This window comes from Oncorhynchus keta, chromosome 22, assembly GCF_023373465.1.
Source record: "Oncorhynchus keta strain PuntledgeMale-10-30-2019 chromosome 22, Oket_V2, whole genome shotgun sequence".
In the NCBI taxonomy this organism is placed as follows: Eukaryota; Metazoa; Chordata; class Actinopteri; order Salmoniformes; family Salmonidae; genus Oncorhynchus; species Oncorhynchus keta.
In genome coordinates, this window is record NC_068442.1 from 31,363,056 (window position 1) to 31,388,001 (window position 24,946).

The window sequence follows — 24,946 nt, forward strand, 5'->3', positions numbered from 1 at the left end:
GAAGGCTAGTCCATCTCTCTTCTCAATATAGGGCTCTATTATCCCGGCTATTAAATTGGAACAGACACTTTATAATATAAGTGTTTATAATTGATTAACGAATGGTAATAGCATTTAACATGTAGGCTATAGCATATTAGTGAACAATTCATTGACATTTTCAACTATCTAACAAAGCTTTAGATCTTCTCATTGTAGCTCAAGGTCAACAAACAGACTAGACTACAACAGTTTTATAGAAATATACCTACAGTCTTAGGCTTCCCTAGCCTTCTAAGGGAGCAGATGGACAGATCCACACTGTAGACATAGGACTTCCTTTTTACATGAGATTTATTGCAGTTGAGGTTTACTGGGTGTTTCGAAAATTTGAGTAGATCGCACAGGACCATCGAGGGTGAGAGAGGGGGCTTAATGTCATTCTAAAGCAGCAGAGATAGGAGGCTGGGAGTCCAGTCCAGTTTGGTACCAATGGGACAGGTCCCTTCCAGGACCATTTTCACCCCTCTAGGACCCGATTACATTCAGACAGTCGGACAGACGGTGCCACCATGCATCATCGAGTTGGACCACAGATAATCCAAGCACATTCTAAACTAAAAAAAGACTTATAGTGAAATAAATATATCTTCTATTCAGCCTGCCATAGTGTCATTTTAACATTCCAGAAAAAATACAGTGTTCTGAGAAGGTGTGTCAATGTAAGATGTATTATTTTGGTGTTAAAATAGTATATTACATTCATAACTAAAACAAGGCAACTAGGGAGCTAAATATTTTCCCTACATTTCCCCTATTTACATTAAACTCTTGGCTCCTACAGTAAATAGATCTCCTCTTTCTGATCATCCTCATCAATTACCCTCTCACCTCTTTGCTCCTCCCTCGTATTTTGCCTTTCCTCTCTGCTTGTGCATTAGACCAGGGAGTGAAGTCAATATATGTGTGATAAGGCAGACTTATATGTTGTCCCTAGGCCATGTCTTATGAACCTCTCTACAGAGGAGGCAGAGAAACAACCCTTAACAAGCACTTCAGCAGGGGGAGGGGGTACTTGCAGGCTGGGGGAATGGTGGGGTGTTTTGAGTGGGTTAGTAGTGCAGCACAGGGGCAACCCTGCTAAGGAAGTGGGGTAAACCAACAGTCAATCTATTCACTTGTCTTTTCTCTTCAAGGTGGGTGGCTGTGGTGATGCGTGAGGCTGGGGTTGTGGTTTGGGTGTAGCACTCTCCCTCTTGGGAGTGTTGTTGAGGATGTCCAGGCTCCGGCGGCTGGACGAGATGACATCAGCCACAAACTTGGTGCAGTCCGCACAAACATCCCGCAGGCTGCAGCCACTGGTGTACAGGTGGGGGAACTCCTCCTCCACAGACCGGCGGGAGAGAGTACACAGAGATCTGTGGAGTGGGAGTGAGGTGTTATATTCCATCAGGGGAGTACTCAGTATATAACATGACGAGGAACCTTCTGGGCCTGGAGTTTTTCCAGATCAGGTCACATGGTTTGGAACAACTCCAAGCCCTTCCCATCTGTAGGGGTTTGCAGGGGGGATGTGAAAGATGGACCGCAGAGAAATCAGATGGGTAATTACTACATAAAGGCTGCTTAGAGATCTGAATGAAGCAGAGACATTATATAACATATGCTGAGAGATCTAGAGGAAGGACAGTGATTAGATTGAGCATGTAAATTACTATTGGCCAGGGTGAGCAAAGACTTCTTCTGCTAAGTTAAAGACAGTTCAGTGGCCATGAAGACGGACAGACAGATAATACTCACTTGTAGACCTCACTCTTGCGACCATGGCTCTTTGGGCTGCTGTGAAAGCCCACAGTGTAGACTGGGATGTGGGCCATCTTCTTGGAAGGAATCTTCATCTGTGGCAGAGGGCGAGGGAAAGCAGAGTTAAAATAGGCATGGGTGAGGTGGAGGAAGAGGAGGAGTAGTAGGACGTTTAAAGAACTAAGTGAGATCATATCGGCAGAAAGTGAAGAGGAAATGGCAGACTTGATATGATTAAGAAATATGATAAAAGACAGGGCTGTGTGTATGAGGGAGAAACAACGTCACAAGACATCAGCCACATACCACAGACACGACACCCAAACCATAAACTCAGAAACTCACTGTACACAAACACAAGCAAGGAACCACCAAACATAACCATACACACATATAGCATCCCATACAACAGAACACACAACAGAGCCTCAAGGCACAATCACAAAATGTATTCAGAACTGAATACATTAATTGACAAAACACAGAACTACACAGCACAAGACAAACTACAATCTCACACAACAAACTCAACAGCCCAGACCTCAAACCTACATAGCACAGAACCACAAATCCAAATGGTCTGGTGACTAAGGCACAGATCACAATAATTGACATAATTAAAAGCACAGAATAATATTATGAGCCAACACAGAATATCTTAGATACATTTTGGTTGTAAAATAGATATTATCAATAGAAACAACATTAACAAAAAGCACTGTAAAAAACATTACACATTCAAAGAACATGAATTTGCATTTACACAGACAAAGAAAAAGGGACTGTAGGATACCTTTGCACTGCAGAATCCACAGACAGACCTGAAGGAGAGAGAACCACAGGGGCAGAGTTAAGAATCCCCTGAATTACACTACCAAAAACACATAGAACACTATTCAATCAAACCCACAATGGTAATCAAAAACAACATTATTATTGTGCTTCATGAGCAGAGAGGGACCAAGTTTAAATGACTTGATTATGGTGTTATTACAAAAGGAGCATGTACTAATCTAATACTACATACTGTGTAGTGTGTACTCACCTTTTACAGAGCAGGCAGGTGGATGGCCAGGAAAAGAGGGGGAACTTAATTCTGCAGCAACAGCACACCTGGGAGACACATGCATATGCTGTCGATAGGACCTCACTCATAAGGCTTTGAGAGAACATTATTATACTGTAGATAGAACCTCGCTCATACGGCTTTGAGAGAATGTTATCATACTAGAACCTCGCTCAAAAGGCTTTGAGAGAACGATATCATTCTGTAGATAGAACCTCGCTATTAACGCTTTGAGAGAACGATATCATTCTGTAGATAGAACCTCGCTATTAACGCTTTGAGAGAACGCTCCCAAAGGATGTGACGTCACTGCTTGTACCTTGCCTCTCCTCAGATTGTAATACAGCTCCTTGTTCTGCAAGTACTTCTCCATCTCTGCTTTCACCAGCACACGACGCACATTGATGACCTCATCCACTGTTAAGGCAAGACTCTCCACTGGGTGACTGAATTCCTCCTTACAGAGAGAGATGGGAGGGAGGTAGTAGGTAGAGGAAGTTAGCTAGTATAATACAATGGGCAGGTTGAAGTGGAGCAGAGAGCACCCAGTGTGGAGAGGTTATCAAAGATAATGGGCCACTCACCATCCACTGGTGCTTATTGCCATTCCGAGAACTGGAGCCGGTCTCAGCTCCCTCTGTGGTCTCATTCACTGAGCTGAGAGAGAGACGGGCAGGGGAGGGTGGCACCCAGCCTGGCACAGGAAGAGAGGCTGGGAACAGGGAGATGGAGACACATGAGAGATAAGCTTTGAATCACAGTCCATGTTGTTCTATTGAGTCAGATCTCTGATCATCCAAAAGTGTATGATACATAAATTAGCTGTCAATTAGATAAATGAGTCGTGACATGTTTTATCTATTTGGTTTTTGGTGGGGTTTAATACATGCTGCCAGAAACAGTTGCAAATCAGATCACAGTGGATCTTTGATAAGTATGATACGAGTCCGTTTTTCTAACATTCAAGAGAGGAACTAAATTGGGGCCAGAGGAAATAAAAAGTAGGCTAGGTATTAGTAGAAATACTTTCTACAGGATATAACCTAGGTGTTGGTACTTGAAAGTCTCACCTGTCTTTATGCAAAATGGAAAGGAAGAAGGCGCTATGTAACCCTGAGAAATAAATGTGTGGACTCCTATAGCGTCTAACCAGACCATAGGAATCTACAGCCTTGTTAGAGCTAGGATTAGAGTGAGTTAGAGCCAGGTTAGAGTGAGGATCAGAAAACTAGAAAACAACAGCAGGCTACATGTATGCTAATGTAAATCAGCTGCTTATGATGACATTGTTGACATTTCTGGCATGTGTGTGACGAGAAAGGGTTGACATCCCTCTAGCGGTAGAACAGGAGATATCACTGAACCACCTTTGTTTTTGCTCTCTCCTAGCTACAGTCAACACATATTTCACAAATTAAGGTTTGTATAAGGTGGTTGTGATATGAAAGAAAAACATGGATCAAACCCATTAACTGTTGCCCTTCTAGCATGTTACTGCGCTAGTTCCTATCTGTACGTCTTAATAAGGTGATTAGTATCCATCACAAAACCCTTCAAATGAAATAACACAGCAGTAACGCTGTAACGGCTCTCCTCTTCGTCTGATGATGAGGAATAGGAATCATCTGACCAACACGCAGTGTGGTAAGTGTTCATAGTAAATTTAATGAAATAAACGGAACACTGAATGACAAAAAAACAACAACAAAGAGAGTGAACGACACGAAACAGTCCTGTAAGGTGAAAAAACACAAAACAACTACCCGCAGGGTAGCCTAGTGGTTAAAGCGTTGGACTAGTAACCGCTAGGTTGCAGGCAGTTAACCCACTGTTCCTAGGCCGTCATTGAAAATAAGAATTTGTTCTTAACTGACTTGCCTAGTTAAATAAAGGTTAATAAACATTTAAAAAACACAGGTGTGAACAGTCTACCTAAGTATGGATCTCAATCAGAGACAACAATTGACAGCTGCCTCTGATTGGGAACCATACCAGGCCAAACACATAGAAATACAACACACAGAACAAAACATAGAATGAAAAACATAGAATGCCCACCCCAACTCACGCCCTGACCAAACCAAAATAGAGACATAAAAAAGGAACTAAGGTCAGGACGTGACAAACCTTTTAACCTGAGCAAGAAATTATTGTAAGCAATTTACGGAATGGATTGACACACATTAGGCCTATATGTGATTACCTCCTGACATTGAATAAGATATAAACACTATACCAAACTTTATAACAAACTTTGTTGCAAAATCCTCTACTGCATTTTTTAAAAAACAGTTTAGACTAATGTTTTTTCAATTGCAATTATCTGATTTTTTGTCAGGCTTGCTTTCTAACATAAATAAATATTTGACATGACAAAAATACCAATATATCTGTTTCATAAACCATATTACCGTAAGTAGTCTAATGAGTGGCTCTGCAGTATCACATGAATACATATTACAGTAAATGTCTCCCTCTGCTGACCAATACCTGAAACTGTCTGTAGTGAAAGGAGTCTCAGTGAGCATACTGACCTCTGTGCGTGGAAGGTGGCCGAGCCCCTGAGAGCACGTGTAACCATGGTCTCTCACCCCTCCGCATCACGGCCCCTTCCAGATGGGTGCAGTCGGACAGTGAGGGGAGCGTCTCCCCCCTGAGCTCAGCCAGGTCGTGTTCTGAGAAGGAGCGGTCCCGTTTCATAGATGTGGGAAAACTCTCAGCATGGCAGAGCTCCCCACTGTCTGGAGACTCCTCATCCTGCAAAAGCAACAAGACAGGAGGACAACAGTGAGGAGGATGAGGTAGAGGAGGACAAGGAGGGGGGAGGAGGAGAAGATGGAGGGGGTGATGGAAGTGGAGGAGGTGAGGGAGGTTGAGGAGGTGATGGAGGAGGTGATGGAGGTATATGAGGAGAAGGAGGTAATGGAGGAGGTGATGGAGGTGGAGGAGGAGGAGGACGTGATGGAGGTGGAGGAGGAGGAGGACGTGATGGAGGTGGAGGAGGAGGATGAGGTGATGGAGGTGGAGGAGGAGGATGAGGTGATGGAGGTGGAGGACAAGGTGATGGAGGTGGAGGAGGATGAGGTGATGGAGGTGGAGGAGGAGGATGAGGTGATGGAGGTGGAGGAGGAGGATGAGGTGATGGAGGAGGTGGTGATGGAGGTGGAGGACAAGGTGATGGAGGAGGAGGACGAGGTGATGGAGGTGGAGGAGAAGGAGGAGGAGGAGCAGGAAGGAAAACATAACTGATGTATTTGTTATTTCTCAGTAAGAGGTAGTGCATTTAAATGAGAAAAAAATATAGTTTCTCTTCTATTTTCCGTCTAACCTCCAACATGTTCATCTCCTCCATCTCTTGAAGAGTAGGGGCTTTGAGCAGAACACGAAGACGAGAAGGGGGGCGGGACCCTAGCTCTGAGCCTGACAGGTCAATGCAGGAAGAAGATTTGAAATCACACGGGCAAGTGTGTGCCAGACAAGGCAGGGAGCCAAACGCTGGTGAATGAAACAACACACAAACACTGAACTCTCAAACACATTTCACTTAGAATTACATTCCACAATATGAACATACTACATGTATAGCTCAAAGTATTAATGTAGTGACAGTGATGTCCATACATCTTTTGGAGCTGGGTGGGTCCACAGGTTTCAGTTTGCGCTCTTGTTTGATTTCAGCCAGGACACGTTCATGGAGGGACTGCTTCTCCTGAGGAGGAGGGGGCAGGTTTCGCTCTGACGCCTAGCATGCAACACAACAAAACACACAGGCAGACTGAGAACACAGGAGAAACAGACACAGACACACATTACCCAGTCTCAGACTATGACACCTTGTGACACACAAGGTACTGCCACAGTCACACTACAGTCACGTCAACAAAACAAATTGTAGTGAAAAGGGACACTCACTGGTTTGAGTGGAGGGCGAGACCTGATGAAGTCCAAAATAAGCTCATGAGCATTTCTCTTCACCCGTGTAGGGATGTCACCATCCACCTACAGAGAGAACATGAGTGAAGTCTGGGACATAAATACAGGAGAAATAACTACTTGATCCATTGATCAAGAGTCTTCTTATCAGTATCAATACCCAGCTCACCATGACTTTCCGCAGCTGGAACTTGCGGGTGCGGATGTCCTGCATGAGCATCTCAAAGGGTGTGAGGCTGAACTCAGTGGGCAGTGGGTCAAACTCCTGGTCCTGCACCTTCTTCAGCTTCACCCCCTGTCTCAGCTCCTTCATCAACTGGACCCAGAGACGAGTCTGAAACACACACATACACTCATGTACCTCACACACAGACCCCATCAACCCAATGAAGGATAATACAGTATATACACATATCCTCATATACACACACAACGACACAGACAAATACACACGATCCCTGCTTCTCACCCAGTCTGTGTGTTTAAGTGCATCAATCTCAGCTCTATCTTCCTGAGGATCCTCTGTTTTGATTTTCTTCAACATCTACAGAGAAATGATAGTACGCTGATAATAACACCACTATTCAGTTAACAATGATTTCAGTGCTTTACATGTGAGTGATCTGTAATCTCTGGTATAAACAAAATCAGGAACATACCTTCTTGGTATCTCGGATTTTGGTCAGGAAAGTTTGTAGCTCCAGAGTCTCAACAAACAAGGCTCGGCACACGGCCTGGTAGTGCTCAGGGGCAAGTGCAGGGTTGGCCAGTCTGGAAGCGCAAAGTGTCATCACCTGGCGTAATGTACGCACTGGCCTCATAGGCCCCTCTTCTCCTTCCTCTTCCTCCTCCTCCTGACCACTGTAGCCCTCATCTGTAGTTCCGTTGCCACCACCACAGTCAGCCCCCAGGCTGTGATCTCCCCCTGCCATGCGCTCAATGAGCCGCTCCAGCTGAGGACTCAACTCCCGCTCCTCACTGTCATCCAGACCCCAGTCCAGGGCCTGGTAGATTGCCACGCCCAGAGACTGGACCAGCTGAGGAGACAGATTCAGGTGATCGAGGAAATAAATAGCAGTGGACAACAAGCTGTTAGGATAGAGAGGACTGGAGGGCTGCTTGAAAGATATATATGAAGACTGGCCATGAGAAGAGAGGAGACTGACATTTACCTGTCATGACAGTATGTTGTATGTTACAAGGTGGGGATGATGGGTTCAGAAACTCACCTGGCGCTCCGCGATAGGTGGGAGGGGAGGTCCGTCTGTGTCATCTATGAAGACAAAAAAGTAGGCATGCAGCCGCATAACTAACACTGTTTTATGCTTGCGCTCCTCCCTAATAGGGTCTAGAGTTTTCAATCCATCTCACACATTTTTGATACAATACATGGTTAAAACGATCATTTTGATCTATGAATTTGAGAGCGGTTACATTTGTCCAGCCCCACCCCACAGCTGTCAGGGTGTGCTCTTTGTTGTTGTTTGAATCCCAGATTGCCCCTTTGAATTGTATGGGTATAATTAAGCATTAAGGCCCGAGGAGGTGTGGTATATGGCCAATATACCACTGCTAAGGGCTGTTAGCATGCACAACGCAACGCGGAGTGCCTGGATACAGCCCTTAGCCATGGTATATTATTCCCCTCATCAATCTACAATAACAAAGTAAAAACAGTTTTTTCAAAATTTTGGCTAATTACATTTTTTAAATCAATGAAATATCACATTTACATAAGTATTCAGACCCTTTACTGAGTACTTTGTTGAAGCACTTTTGGCAGAAATTACAGCCTCAAGTCTTTTTGGGTATGACGCTACAAGCTTGGCACACCTGTATTTGGGGAGTTTCTCCCATTCTTCTCTGCAGATATCTCAAGCTCTGTCAGGTTGGATGGGGAGCTTTGCTGCACAGCTAATTTCCAGTCTATCCAGAGATATTCGATCGGGTTCAAGTCTGGGCTCTGGCTGGGCCACTCAAGGACATTCCGAGACTTGTCCTGAAGACACTCCTGCATTTTCTTGGTTGTTGTCCTGTTGGAAAGTGAACCTTCGCCCCAGTCTGAGGTCCTGAGCACTCTGGAGCAGGTTTTCATTAAGCATTAGTCTCCCGGTCCCTGCCGCTGAAAAACATCCCCAAGCGGGCTAAAATCCAAGCGGGCTATCATGTGCTTTTTACTGAGGAGTGGATTCCGTCTGGCTACTCTACCATAAAGGCCTGATTGGTGGAATGCTGCAGAGATGGTTGTCCTTCTGGAAGGTTCTCCCATCTCCACAGAGGAACTATAGAGCTCTGTCAGAGTGACCATCGGGTTCTTGGTCACCACCCTGACCAAGGCCCTTCTCCCCTGATTGCTAAGTTTGCCGGGCGGCCAGCTCTAGGAAGAGTCTTAGTGGTTCCAAACTTCTTCAATTTAAGAATGATGGAGGCCACTGTGCTCTTTGGGACCCTCAATGCTGCAGACATTTTTTGGTACCCATTCCAAGATCTGTGTCCCAGAGCTCTATGGACAATTCCTTCAACCTCATGGCTTGGTTTTTGCTCTGACATGCACTGTCAATTTTGGGACCTTATATAGACAGTTGTGTGCCTTTCCAAATAATTTCCAATCAATTGAATTTATGATAGGTGAATTCTAATCAAGTTGTAGAAACATCTCAACATCTCGCAATGGCTCAATTTTGAGTCTCAAAGCAAAGGGTCTGAATAATTATGTAAATAAGGTATTTCTGTTATTTATTTTTAATACATTTGCAAAAATGTCTAAAAACCTGTTTTTGCTATGTCATTATGGGGTATTGTGGATAGATTGCTGAGGATTTTCTATATTTTTTATCCATTTTAGAATAAGGCTGTAACATATAACAATGTGGAAAAAGTCAAGAGATCTGAATTCTTTCCGAAGGCACTATATAGTAGAAAATGCTGACAAAATGCGTCATTTTCCCACCATTGATCCCGTATCACTCTAGAATGCGCATTTTTCATTTTATAGTCATCAAATTATATATATCTCATGTGCTGCAGTCACAACTCAGTTAGCCAGCAATGGCTCAGTTTTCTGTGTGTACAGAGAAGCGCACGGCTCAGATGACATTAATGACACCCGGGAGGCCTGAAACCACACGTTCAGCACATTAGTGCTGCAGAACCCAAGACTAGTGGAGAGGCCTGGGTGAGGGGTCAGTGCTGCTCCTTCTGTCCAGAACAAAGCGCTGAAAGCAAGACTAGGTCCAGATTAACAGAGCCTGTCTAAATAGATCTGCACCGTGGACAAAGAGTCGGCCTGACACATAGTCATAGTACTGTTCTCTCTCAGGAGGGTGAAGACATTTCTGTTCAAGCCTCTCAGAAGCTGAGTAATAGATCCTTTTTGAAGCAGTTAGACAGGTTTCATTATGTTTGGTTAGGTTCATGTAACCAATGACACAGACAGTCGCCATGTCCGAGTACCCATACTAGCATGCTACATACTTAAACTGCATACTCATTTGGCGTTTGATCAAGTAGATTCAGAGAGTCGGAATATCTGTCTCCCTTCAGCAGGTAGCTTTTTTCATTGTTTCGCCAACCAAGCAAGGAGTTTTTGTATGTATCAAAGAGAGTTTCGAATTTGGTCAACAACAAAAATGAATGGCTTATTTGCTAGGTGATGTTAATTGGATCGAATAGAAGTTTCGTAATGCTTAAATTGTTAGGAGTCTACTGATATAAGTAGGACACGTGATTTCCTGGCAACTTTGAGAAAAAAACGCTTTATTTCGGAGTTGTCTCAAGATGACAATGCATATTCATGGTATGGGGCTAGTAGCATAGCATCTCTCTCCAGTGAATACAGGCGGTCGACATCAGCAATCCTCACTGAATATTCAAAAAAGGATTACAAGAATGAGATGTATCCACCAATCCAAAGAAAGGATAGGCAGGAGCTATACAGCCTGCCGGCTGCTTTGTGGACAACGGCTCCTATTGTTTGGGTGGAGAGACATGTCATGACAGCATATGCATAATCTTTGGTAGAATTCACTTGTCTTTTTTCAGACTCACGTGTTTGACAACAGCTGATAATCAGATAAATTGACGCGCCTAGATGAAGCATTTGGAGTATTATTTTCAAAATGTCACATATGCTGGTATGGGTATTCAGACACGACCAGTGTCTCGGAGAGAACATTCTTTCATCATGTGTCTGTCAGTTGATGATAGTTATTTCTCTTTCAGGCAATGTCTTCAAGATTCCATCTCTTTTGGAGCTGTTTTATGTTTGCTGCCCCTGTGATTTTCCCCACATTCAAAATATGGACCTGGAATCTGTTGTCATAGAAATATGGGGAACAAGACAAAAAAAAATTTAAACACAGGGGAGTTAAACATTTTAAAAAGTGCATCAAAGAAAACTATTACAGTCACGTCAAACAGTGCAGCCAGAGTAACAGCAAAGTAGCTGCATTTGATCATTTTCTAGTGACATTTATTTGGATACATCCATAACGATGAGCTAATGATACGCAATTTCACCTGACATAGAAGATGTGCTCTCTCGTCTGGACACTGTTGTTCAGAGGAGCTAGCCAACAACACAGCTAACACAATCACTTCAAACTGAAGCTGGAAAGACAGCAAACTAGCTGCATTTAGTTTCATTTGACCTGTTTTCTATTTACATTTCTTTGTACAGTACCAGTAAAAAGTTTGGACATCTACTCATTCCAGGGCTTTTCTTTATTTGTACTATTTTCTACATTGTAGGATAATAGTGAAGACATCAAAACTAGGAAATAACATATATGGAATCATGTAGTAACCATAAAACATATGCTTGATTTTAGATTCTTCATTCTTGGCATTCTCTCAACTAGCTTCATGAGGTAGTCATCTGGAATGCATTTCAATTAACATGTGTGCCTTGTTAAATGTTGGTTTGTGGAATTTCTTTCCTTCAAATGTGTTTGAACCAATCAGTTTTGTTGTGACAAGGTAGCGGTGGTATATCAAGAACTTTTACATTTTCTTAAAGTGCAGTCGCAAAAACCATCAAGTGCTATGATGAAACTGGCTCTTATGAGGACTGCCACAGGAAAAGAAGACCCAGAGTTACCTCTGCTGCAGAGAATAAGTTCATTAGAGTTAACTGCACCTCAGATTGCAGCCCAAATACATGTAACAGACACATCTCAACATCAACTGTTCAGAGGAGACTGAGGCCTTCATGGTCAAATTGCTGCAAAGAAACCACTACTATAGGACACCAATAATAAGAAGAGACTTTCTTGGGCCAAGAAACACGAGCAATGGACATTAGACCGGTGGAAATCTGTCTTTTGGTCTGATGAGTCCAAATTTGAGATATTTGGTACCAACCGCCGTGTCTTTGTGAGACGCAGAGTAGGTGAACGGATGATCTCCGGCTCCGGTTCCCCTCTTTCCACTGTGATTCTCTACCTCTAACCCTATTACAGGGGCTGAGTCACTGGCTTACTGGGGCTCTCTCATGCCGTCCCTGGAAGGGGTGCGTCACCTGAGTGGGTTGATTCACTGTTGTGGTCATCCTGTCTGGGTTGGCGCCCCCCTCTTGGTTTGTGCCGTGGCGGAGATCTTTGTGGGCTATACTCAGCCTTGTCTCAGGATGGTAAGTTGGTGGTTGAAGATATCCCTCTAGTGGTGTGGGGGCTGTGCTTTAGCAAAGTGGGTGGGGTTATATCCTTCCTGTTTGGCCCTGTCCGGGGGTGTCCTCGGATGGGGCCACAGTGTCTCCTGACCCCTCCTGTCTCAGCCTCCAGTATTTATGCTGCAGTAGTTTATGTGTTGGGGGGCTAGGGTCAGTTTGTTATATCTGGAGTACTTCTCCTGTCCTATTCGGTGTCCTGTGTGAATCTAAGTGTGCGTTCTCTAATTCTCTCCTTCTCTCTTTCTTTCTCTCTCTCGGAGGACCTGAGCCCTAGGACCATGACCCAGGACTACCTGACATGATGACTCCTTGCTGTCCCCAGTCCACCTGGCCATGCTGCTGCTCCAGTTTCAACTGTTCTTCCTTATTATTATTCGACCATGCTGGTCATTTATGAACATTTGAACATCTTGGCCATGTTCTGTTATAATCTCCGCCCGGCACAGCCAGAAGAGGACTGGCCACCCCACATATGCTCTCTCTAATTCTCTCTTTCTTTCTCTCTCTCGGAGGACCTGAGCCCTAGGACCGTGCCCCAGGATCTCCGCATGTGTAGTTCCCACCATGTAGCATGGAGGAGAAGGTGTGATGGTGTGGGGGTGCTTTGCTGGTGACACTGTCTGGGATCTATTTAGAATTCAAGGCACACTTAACCAGCATGGCTACCACAGCATTCTGCAGCGATACACCATCCCACCTGGTTTGCGCTTAGTGGGACTGTTTTTCAACAGGACAATGACCCAACACACCTCCAGGCTGAGTAAAGGCTATTTGACCAAGAAGGAGAGTGATGGAGTGCTGCATCAGAAGACCACAATCACCCGACCTCAACCCAATTGAGATGGTTTGGGATGAGTTGGACCACAGAGTGAAGGAAAAGCAGCCAACAAGTGCTCAGCATATGTGGGAACTCCTTCAAGAATGTTGGAAAAACATTCCAGGTGAAGCTGGTTGAGAGAATGCCAAGTGTGTGCAAAGCTGTCATCAAGGAAAAGGGAGGCTACTTTGAAGAATCTAAAATATATTTTGATTTGTTTAACACTTTTTTTGTTACTACATGATTCCATGTGTTATTTCATAGTTTGATGCCTTTATTACTATTCTACAATGTAGAAAATATTTTTTTTAAATAATGAGTAGTACTGTATATCTCCATAAAAATGATGCCAGCTGATTCATGATTTCGACTGGCTGAGAAAAGCTGCATGCTTGTCTGTCTCGTCCAGACTCCCTACATGTTTATTACATAGCTGGAGATCGAATTTCAATGTTGAAACAATGTTGCTGTCAGCGATTGGGTGCAGAGTTATAGCGGAGTCAGGCACAGGACACAGGTATTGAGTAACATACATGTAACTGAGTTTACTCAATATCAAGCAAAATTCCAAATAGGAACATACAAAGAGCATTAGCACAAAACACAACCACTAACAACATAAACAATCACGGACAGAACAGGAATGTATGCCAGAGGGTTAAATAAGGAACGTGATATGTAATAGAAACCAGGTGTGTGTGTAATACAGACAAAACGAAACAAAACTGAAACATGGATCGATGGTGACGTCGACCGCCGAGCACCACCCGAACAAGGAGAAGGGCCGACTTCGGCGGAAGTCGTGACATTACCCCCACTTGACGCGCGGCTCTAGCAGCGCATCAAAGGGAGGTACTGTCAGACAGAGAGAGAGTGTCAGGGACGACCCGGAGGACGGGACGCAGGGCGATCCGGCTGGAGACGGTAAAACTCCTGTAGCATTGAAGGATCTAGGATGTCCTCCACCGGTACCCAGCATCTCTCCTCCGGGCCGTACCCCTTCCACTCCACTAGGTACTGAAGGCCCCTCGCCCGACACCTTGAGTCCATGATGTCTCGTACGGTATACGCCGGGACCCCCTCGATGTCCAGAGGGGGCGGAGGAACCTCCCGCACCTCAGACTGCTGGAGTGGACCAGCCATCACCGGCCTGAGGAGAGACACATGGAACGAGGGGTTAATGTGATAATCAGAGGGGAGTTGTAACCAATAACAAACTTCGTTCAGTCTCCTCAGGACTTTAAATGGCCCCACAAACCACGGACCCAGCTTCCGGCAGGACAGGTAAAGGGGAAGGTTTCGGGTCGAGAGCCAGACCCGATCCGCCTCACTGCGGTGGCAGTCGGCACTCGCCTTTTGCCTCCTGACGGACCTTTGTAGCCGCACATGGGCAGCGTTCCATGTCTCCTCTGAGTGCCTAAACCATTCATCCACCGCAGGAGCCTCGATTTGGCTCTGATGCCATGGTGCCAGGACCGGTTCATAACCCAGCACACACTGAAATGGTGATAGGTTGGTAGAGGAGTGGCGGAGGGAGTTTTGGGCCATCACCGCCCAGGGGATGTAAACCGCCCACTCCCCCGGCCGGTCCTGGCAATAGGACCGCAGAAACCTACCCACATCCTGGTTGACTCTTTCTACCTGCCCGTTACTCTCACGGGGAGAAAACCTGAGGTAAGGCTGACCGAGACCCCCAGACGTTCCATAAACGCCCTCCAGACTCTAGACGTGAATTGGGGACCCCGATCAGAAACTATATCCTCAGGCACCCCGTAGTGCCGGAATACGTGGGTGAACAGGGCCTCCGCAGTTTGTAGAGCCGTAGGGAGACCGGGCAAAGGAAGAAGGCGGCAGGACTTAGAAAACCTATCCACAATGACCGGAGGGTGTTACCCCGCGACGGGGGAAGATCCGTCACGAAATCCACCGATAGGTGTGACCACGGTCGTTGTGGAACGGGAAGGGGTTGTAATTTCCCTCTGGGTAGATGTCTAGGTGCCTTGCACTGTGCGCATACCGAACAGGAGGAAACATAAACCCTCACGTCCTTAGCTAAAGTGGGCCACCAGTACTTCCTAGCAAGGCAGCGCACCGTCGGACCGATGCCAGGATGACCAGAGGAGGGTGACGTGTGAGCCCAACAGATCAAACCATCGCGGACATCAAACGGAAGGTACAGACGCCCAGCTGGACACTCAGGGGGAGTAGGCTCTGCACGTGACGCCCGTTCGATGTCCGCGTCCACCTCCCATACCACCGGTGCCACCAGGCGAGAAGCTGGAATTTTGGGAGTGCGATCCTTGGACCACTCCACTGTATCATACAGCCGGGACAGTGCGTCTGCCTTAACGTTCTGGGAACCTGGTTTGTAAGAAAGGGTGAAAACAAAACTGGTAAAAAACATGGCCCACCTTCCCTGATGAGGGTTCAGTCTCCTCGCCGCCCGGATATACTCCAGATTGCGGTGGTCAGTCCAAATGAGAAAAGGGTGTTTAGCCCCCTCAAGCAAATGTCTCCACACTTTCAGAGCCTTGACAACAGGCAACAACTCCCGGTCCCCCACATCATAGTTTCGCTCCTCCGGGCTGAGCTTCTTCGAAAAGAATGCACAGTGGCGTACCCGAGCGCTGGGACAACACAGCCCCTATCTCTGCCTCGGACGCGTCCACCTCAACTATGAACGCTAAGGAGGGATCAGGATGAGCCAACACGGGAGCCGAGGTAAACAGAGCCTTCAGGTGACCAAAAGCCCTGCCCACCCGCTACCTCACCAAAACCCCTGATAAATCTCCGGTAGTAAGTTGGCAAACCCTAAAAACCGCTGCACCTCCTTTACCGTCGTTGGAGTCGGCCAATTACGCAAGGCTGAAATGCGGTCATTCTCCATCTCTACCCCTGACGCTGAAAAGCGGTACCCTAGGAAGGAGACAGACTGTTGGAAGAACAGACATTTCTCAGCCTTGAATTACAGGTCATGTTCCAACAGTCGACCAAGCACCCTGCATACCAGGGACATGTGCTCGACACGTGTAGTGGAGTATATTAGAATGTCATCTATATACACCACTACACCCTGCCTGTGCAGGTCCCTGAAAATCTCATCTACAAAGGATTGGAAGACTGATGGAGCATTAATTAACCCGTACGGCATGACGAGGTACTCATAATGCCCAGAAGTGGTGCTAAATGCTGTCTTCCACTCATCTCCGGCCCGGATACGCATCAGGTTGTAAGCACTCCCGAGGTCCAATTTTGTGAAGAAGCGCGTCCGTGTAATGACTCGGTCATACTGGCTATGAGCGGTAGCGGGTAACTGTATTTTACAGTGATCTTATTTAAACCTCGATAATCAATACCCTGGCACAAACCTCCATCCTTCTTCTTCACAAAAAAGAAACTCGAGGAGACAGGTGAGATGGAAGGTTGAATGTATCCCTGTCCCAGAGATTCGGTGACATATGTCTCCATAGCCACCGTCTCCTCCTGTGACAGAGGATACACGTGACTCCTGGGAAGTGCAGCTTCTACCAAGAGATCTATCGCACAATCCCCCTGTCGATGGGGTGGCAATTGAGTCGCCTTCTTTTTACAGATGGATGGTGGAAACCTGGTTTGGACTTTCCACCGTAGTGGCACCTAAGGAAACACCTACACACCTCCCTGAATAGTGACAGGACCATCCCTTGAGAGCCCTCTGTTGCCACGAAATAATAGGATCATGAGAGGCCAACCAAGGAAGACCCAATACAACAGGAAACGCAGGAGAGTCGATCAGGAAGAGACCAATTCTCTTCTCGTGACCCCCCTGCGTTCTCATAGCAATGGGCGCTGTGACCTCCCCAATTAGCCCCAACCCCAAAGGACGACTATCTAAGGCATGTACAGGGAAGGGAACATCAACAGGAACAATAGGAATCCCTAATCTATGTGCTAAGGAGCGGTCAATAAAGTTCCCAGCTGCGCCTGAATCTACTGGCGCCTTATGCTGGGAATGTGGAGAGAACTCAGGAAATTCTATAGGTAACCACATGTGTGCAACAGGGGGCTCTGGGTGAGTTGTGTGTGCCTATTCACCTGGGATGACCCACTAGTGCTCCGCCTGCTACCTCGACCTCCTGGAGAACCACCCCAGCACCGACCAGCAGTGTGCCCTCTGCGGCCACAGTTGGTGCAGGGAATGGTCCCCCCTCCAGTCCCCCTCATAGCAGCCTCTCCTAACTCCATCGGTGTGGGATCCAAGGTGCTGGGATATGGAACGAGCGGACCCCGATCCAGACGTCCGCGGGAGGCCAACAGGTTATCCAGCCGAATAGACAAGTCCACCAGCTGGTCCAGGTTGAGAGTAGTGTCCCTGCAGGCTAGCTCCCTACGAACATCCTCTCGTAAACTACACCTGTAGTGGTCGATCAGGGCCCGCTCATTCCATCCCGCACCAGCTGCCAGAATTCTGAAGTCCAGTGCGAACTCTTGAGCGCTCCTCATGTCCTGTCTTAGATGAAACAGTCTCTCTCCCACCGCTCTCCCTTCAGGTGGATGATCAAAAACTGCCGGGAAGCGGCGGGAGAAGTCCTCGTAGTCATCTAGAGTCTGTCCTTCCCTTTCCTAGATGGCGTTGGCCCACTCCAGGGCTTTTCCAGTCAGGCAGGAGATGAGCGCGCTCACTCTCTCGCATCCGGAAGGGGCCGGCCGAACAGCTTCCAGATAGAGCTCCAGCTGGAGTAGGAACCCCTGGCACCCGGCAAGTGATCCGTCATACGCTCCCGGGAGCGAGAGCCCGAATTCCACTGGGTCCTGACGACGTAGGGGTGGACATCGGTGTAGGTTGAGGTGTGGGCGGAGGTGATGAAGTAGGATTGACAGGAAAGCCTCCTCTCTCCCATCTGTCCATTGTTTGTGACACGCGATCCATGGCTGTCCCTAGCCTGTTTAACATGGTCGCGTGCTGCTGAACGCGCTCCTCTACTGGGAGAGAAGGGCTGGCTGCACCTGCTGACTCCATTTGAATGGTCAGTGATTCTGTCAGCGATTGGGTGCAGAGTTATAGCGGAGTCAGGCGCAGGACACAGGTATTGAGTAACATAACTGAGTGTACTCAAATTATCAAGCAAAATTCCAAATAGGAACATCCAAAAAGTACTAGCAATCTAGCAAACAATCACGGACAGAACAGGAATGTATGCCAGAGGGTTAAATAAGGAATGTGATATGTAATAGACACCAGGTGTGTGTGTAATACAGACAAAACAAAATGAAACTGAAACATGGATCGATGGTGACTAGAAAGCCGGTGACGTCGACTGCCGAACAGCACCCGAACAAGGAGAAGGGCCGACTTCGGCGGAAGTCGTGACAGTTGCAAATGTCAGAGAGACAGACAGCAAGGTTTATACAAACCTCCGCTGTTGAAAATCAAATGCTAGTCTAACAGAAATTGGAGATAATGTCTAGATGCTTTTTACAGTGGAGATCAAGTTTATAAATTGCCTGGCTGGGCTGATGAGCCAGTCTATTGCCCAGTGAAATGGAACAGAGTAAATAGGCATTTCAACTTCATAGTTTTAGCCGGTGGTAACTTGTGGAATAGACACCGGCTGGAATGTGGTTTTAACCAATCAACATACAGGATTATACCCACCTGTTGTATAATATAAAACACACCCTTAGTAACCTTGACCCTTAACCAACAATCCCTGTAGCCTACTTCATTGCCTTCATTACTCACTCATTTGCAGAGGTTAAGTAGCCTAATTGTGATGACCAAACAGGTTGTAATCTGTGATTAAAGTAAACTGTACATAAGTAAACTACAGTGTTGGGGAGTAGTGACCTATGTAGTTCAACTAGTAATTTAACTACATATTCCAGTAGCTTGTTGGTAGTTGAAATAATTCAAATCTAGGTAGTGTTTTCAGTAGTTAATTATTTTTCTTGCCATGCAGTGGTGTAGCTAACTACTGGAACTACACACTACTTATTTTGCCAAAATAAAATATGGGTGAAGTAGCTAATCATTTCATTTATTTTTCGGCATCAGACCATTTGAAACATTGTTTGAAACATTGTTTTTGTGTTTAACCATCATTAAGTTTGCTGATGACACAATAGTGGTTGGCCTGATCACCGACAATGACGAGACAGCCTATAGGGAGGAGGTCAGAGACCTGGCCGTGTGGTGCCAGGACAACAACCTCTCCCTCAAATGTGATCAAGACAAGGGAGATGATTGTGGACTACAGGAAAAGGAGGACCGAGCACGCCTCCATTCTCATCGACAGAGCTGTAATGGAGCAGGTTGAGAGCTTCAAGTTCCTTGGTGTCCACATCACCAACAAACTATCATGGTCCAAACACACCAAGATAGTTGTGAAGAGGGCAAGACAAAACCTATTCCCCCTCAAGAGACTGAAAAGATTTGGCATGGGTCCTCAGATCCTCAAAAGGTTCTACAGCTGCACCATCAAGAGCATCCTGACTGGTTGCATCACTGCCTGGTATGGCAACTGCTCGGCCTCCGACCGACCGCAAGGCACTACAGTGGGTAATGCGTCCGGCCCAGTAGATCACTGAGGCCTAAGCTTCCTGCAATCCAGGACCTCTATACCAGACAGTGTCAGAGGAAGGCCCTAACAATTGTCACAGACTCCAGCCAACCTAGTCATAGACTGTTTTCTCTGCTACCGCATGGCAAGCAGTACTGGAGCCCCAAGGCTAGGTCCAAGAGGCTTCTAATCAGCTATTACCCCAAAGTCATAAGACTCCTGAACATGTAATCAAATGGCTACCCAGACTATTTGCATTGTCCCCCCCCCCCTTTTACGCTGCTGCTACTCTCTGTTATTATCTATGCATAGTCACTTTAATAACTCTACCTACATGTACATATTACCTCAATTACCTCAACAAACCGTTACCCCCGCACATTGACTCTGTACCGGTGCCACCTGTATATAGCCTCCCTATTGTTATTTTATTGCTGCTTTTAATTATTTGTTACTTTTATTTCTTGTTCTTTTTAGGTATTTTTTAAAACTGCCTTGTTGTAAGTAAGCACTTCACTGTAAGGTCTACCTACACCTGTTGTATTCGGCGCATGTGACAAATACAATTTTATTTTATTTGATAATAAGCTAAATTGCACATTCTGTTAACATGCAGTACTATATTTGGTATTTGGTATTTTATTAGGATCCCCATTAGCTGTTGCAAAAGCAGCAGCTACTCCTCCTGGGGTCCACAAAAAACATGAAACATAATACAGAATGACATAATACAGAACATCATTAGACAAGAACAGCTCAAGGACAGAACTACATACATTTTTAAAAAGGCACACGTAGACTACTTATCAATGCATACACACAAACTATCTAGGTCAAATAGGGGAGAGGCGTTGTGCCACAAGGTGTTGCTTTATCTGTTTTTTGAAAACAGGTTTGCTGTTTATTTGAGCAATATGAGATTGAAGGAAGTTCCATGCAATAAGGGCTCTATATAATACTGTACGTTTTCTTGAATTTGTTCTGGATTTGGGGACTATGAAAATACTCCTCGTGGCATGTCTGATGGGATAAGTGTGTGTGGCAGAGCTGTGTGTAAGTTGACTTTGAAAACAATTTGGGATTTTCAACACATTAATGTTTCTTATAAAAATAAGAAATGATGCTGTCAGTCTCTCTTCAACTCTTAGCAAAATCAGCCCTCTGATTACAATTCAGAGCAAAACATGCCGCTATGTTCTGGGCCAGCTTCAGCTTAACTAGGTCTTTCCTTGCAGCAGTGGACCACACGGCTGGACAATAATCAAGATTAGACAAAACTAGAGCCTGCAGAACTTGCTTTTTGGAGTGTGGTGTCAAAAAATCAGAGCATCTCTTTATTACGGCTAGACCTCTCCCCATTTTTGCAACCATTGAATCTATATGTTTTGACCATGACAGTTTACAATATAAGGTAACGCCAAGTAATTTAGTCTCTTGAACTTGTTCAACAGCCACACCATTCTTAACCAAATTCAGCTAGCACTTAATGAATGATTTGTACCAAATACAATGCTCTTAGTTTTAGAGATGTTCAGGACCAGTTTATTACTGGCCACCCATTCCAAAACCGACAGCCACTCTTTGTTAAGGGTTTCAGTGACTTCATTAGCTGTGGTTGCTGATGTGCACTGTATATGGTTGAATCATCAGTATACATGGACACACATGCTTTGTTTAATGCCAGTGGCAGGTCATTAGTAAAAATAGAAAAGAGTAGAGGGCCTAGAGAGCTGCCCTGCGGTACACCACACTTTACATGTTTGACATTAGAGACGCTTCCATTAAAAATAAAACCCTTTGAGTTCTATTAGATAGATAACTCTGAATCCACACTATGGCAGAGTTTGAAAAGCCATAGCACTTGATTTTTTTCAACATCAGGTTATGGTCAATAATATCAAAGACTGCACTGAAATCTAACAGTACAGCTACCACAATCTTCTTCTTATCAATTTCTTTCAACCAATTATCAGTCATTTGTGTCAGTACAGTGCATGTTGAGTGCCCTTCTCCATAAGTATGCTGAAAGTCTGTTGTTAATTTGTTTACCAGAGAAATAGCATTGTATTTGGTCAAACACAATTTTTTATAAAAGTTTGCTAAGACCTGTATGACTCCAAAGTGACTGTTCTTGCAATTTGTAGTCTATGACATTTCAAATTTACATATGATACGTTTTCACAAAGTAGTTTGGATGTAGGGAAGTACTTTTAAAAGTAACTTCAGTTAAGTAAACTATATTTTTCCTAAAAATAGATTTAATTGGTAGCTTGGTAAACTATATTTTCAGCGTAGCTTCCCCAACACTGGTAAACTATAACCATACTGACCAACTGCATCAACAATGCAATATAATTGGCACATCAGCAAGGACACAAATGTCCCATACATATGCAGCATGTCCTTTGTTGTGCTCATTAAATTGACTGACTTTCTTCTGTAAATGACTCCATAAGTGTAGACAACAAAAATATTCAAGAAACATCCCAGCTCCCAAGACAAGATGAACACAGGGACCCTGTAGTGGGATATCAATCACTGTCAGTGCTATTAATTATGATTTACATTGTTCATTATAGAATTTGGTCATTTCTCAATATTAATAAAAACAAAAAAGTATTTATATATTTGGGACAAAAATGTGGCCTATACAATTATGTCTCAGCAACTGATCTGTAGCCTAAACTATTGGATTCGTTTTTGTCCAATGTGTTGTGACATCATTTCTGCGTTTTCTTTAGGCTACTTTTATTACCGCTATATGAAATCACCTTATCACTCACTATGCTAATGTTCGGTTTCTTTTTAAATAGGTTACGTTGGCCTATAAAATGTGGCCTAGCCTATTTAAAATGAAACAGAACATTAGCACAGTGAGTGATAAAGTGATTTCATATTTTTCTCTCAGTTTAAGTAATATCCATAGTCACCCTTAATGTTACAACATTTCGTAATCTACTAACCTGCTATCTTTTTCCACTCCCAGTTGTATCCTTTATCTTATCATGTCATAGCTCGGTTCCTTAGGCTATGTCAGCAACTCTGACAGAGTTTTTCTTTGGGCCCCGGCCCCGCAGTGCACTCAGGACAGTTATTTTATTGGGATCCTTTAACCGAATCAATTGTGAATGGGAAACAGATCACAAAGCTACCTCTAACTCTAAACCTTCTTTATCAGATACAAGGGGGGATCTGTACTGTATGAATAATTGATCATTTCGTCTATTTGTATAATCCAAGCCAATTCTGTTTGGGGAGTGCTACTGACGCATTTATCGTGAATTTCCCATTCAAAACAATATTGCGTGTTGAAATTACAACATACAAATAGTGAATCAATATCAAATTAATTGAGAAATAACTGAAAGGCCTATAATAAATTAGACTATATTGTAGGCCTAGGCTGGTGTTAATTAGGGTATTTTGGTACCGCAAAGGGCAGTCAGGAAGTTAGGTTAGCTAACAGAGCTCTCTTACGGTTGTTGCAGGGCTGTTGTTGTAGGGAAACCATCCCATCTCTGAGTAAGAGTATAGAGGACGGGTCCTTCACACGGGAAACTCCACCTGTCACAGTGGCCGGGCGCGGCACCCTCAGCCCGCTGCAGCATTGATAACACACAGCCCAAGCCTGCTCCTCGTTAATGGGCTGCTCGTAGGATTTCAACACTTCTTCAAGAGACAGTTCCCTGGGGTCGCTCAGGTCCCGAGCCTCTGCCCTGTCCGTGGGAGCGGACACCCTTGAATCGCCATCCTTGCCGCTTCTGTTTGTTGACCTGGCCATGGCTGCTGTAAACTACCGATCCCATTGCTCTGTGGCCATTATCTTTTCACGCCGGGTTCCTTCCTTCCCCACAGCACGCCAACTCAACTGCCACAGCTGCGAGTTACTATAACAGCAAATTAAAGCGATCTTTGATCTGGAGGAATGTCAATCAGCGCCAAGGAAAGGAGAGGAGGCAGGAGGAGGAAACCATACGCTAGTGGCGCAATCAACCTGCAAGGAGAAAATATTGTTGAAAATGTTTGACCACCAACCAGACGAGTACTGGAAAACAATGACGAAGAGATAGATAAACCCTTGAAGATGATTGTAATTGAGAGAATAGACCACACGCTCAGTTTTGACAGTCCGGTCACACAGAAGATCCGCTCCGCTGCAGTGCATCCCCGCATCCCCTGTGCTCCGCCCGTCTCACGTAACCTGAGCGTCATCCAACAAACCCACAAATCTGTCGAAGTGGCGACCTCGACGCTGTGAGAATGTCAGCCCTCACATACATATGGTTAGATAAACAAACAGAAGTAGAGGATACATCACATAAACAATGAATTCATGAAACTCAATCCCCCGATGTTTAGGCCCAAGGAAATCATTCCGATTGTAGCCCAACATTACATAGCCAGAGCTTGCAAAGGGTTTTTAACTCTCAGTAGTTATACTGTTCATCATTAGTTCATATAGGATAGTCTATAAATCAATAATACATTTGTAATAAACATTGTATGAAAATGTGTCATAACTTGAAAAGGCCTTAAACCATTCACAAGCCCTTCATACACCCTTTGTATACACTTTATAGAGTATATTAATATTACAGTTATAAATGGACATTTTTTTCCTTTGATTTATCCATGCACCAGTTGGTCCAAAAATAAATAGGTCTGCATTCCCCCTCAAGCAAAGTCACAAGTTGATTATGAACAGAAAAATCCATATGCTTAAAGAGACTCTCCATAACTTTTGTTAACTTTTCTATTTTTAGCCAGTAGTTCTGAAAGCAGTGCCCAAGAGCCAATAGGGTCCCTGAAAGTTGTGTAGTAAGTCATCAGATAATTGCTCTAAAGCCCCTGCAGTTGTGCACAAAGACATGCACACGCTTGGGGGCTAATACCAAAACTTCATTGGACAATGCTGTGCCGATCTGATCCCGCCTCACACCTTAACCTTGCAACCTCATTGGACGTCATTACACCTGCCAATCAACATTGTCCCTCAAGTTCGGTTGTCTCTACTTCCTTGTTGTGGAGATTATGGTAAGCAAGCGATTGTGAGGATGTCATTTTATACAATTTAAAAGTTATAGCCTACTTATAAGTTTACATCAAATGTCCTATTCCTTGAAAGTCGGGTAACGATTCGG

At 44.9% G+C, this 24,946-nt stretch overlaps 1 protein-coding gene across 1 annotated transcript; it reads right to left on the reverse strand.

Moving 5' to 3' along the window:
* Window positions 1-135: 135 nt before the first annotated feature.
* Window positions 136-23,997, reverse strand: spire2 (spire-type actin nucleation factor 2). The gene is made up of 15 exons (XM_035798742.2): window positions 23,283-23,997; window positions 8,011-8,054; window positions 7,441-7,818; window positions 7,251-7,325; window positions 6,951-7,115; window positions 6,761-6,847; window positions 6,470-6,590; window positions 6,177-6,343; window positions 5,383-5,605; window positions 3,433-3,560; window positions 3,168-3,305; window positions 2,828-2,895; window positions 2,576-2,603; window positions 1,780-1,877; window positions 136-1,397 (listed from the first exon to the last, which is right to left on the reverse strand). Exons 1-15 carry the CDS (start codon window positions 23,584-23,586, stop codon window positions 1,154-1,156), a joined length of 2,268 nt encoding a protein of 755 aa, XP_035654635.1. The 5' UTR covers window positions 23,587-23,997; the 3' UTR covers window positions 136-1,153.
* Window positions 23,998-24,946: the final 949 nt, after the last annotated feature.

Coding starts and splice junctions, on each gene's coding strand:
- spire2 (XM_035798742.2), bottom strand. CDS start 23,586: ATGGCCAGGTCAACAAACAGAAGCGGCAAGGATGGCGATTCAAGGGTG. Junction 3,561..5,382: donor GCCACCTTCCACGCACAGAG/GTCAGTATGCTC, acceptor CCCTGTTCCCAG/CCTCTCTTCCTGTGCCAGGC. Junction 1,398..1,779: donor CGCAAGAGTGAGGTCTACAA/GTGAGTATTATC, acceptor CCCACTCCACAG/ATCTCTGTGTACTCTCTCCC.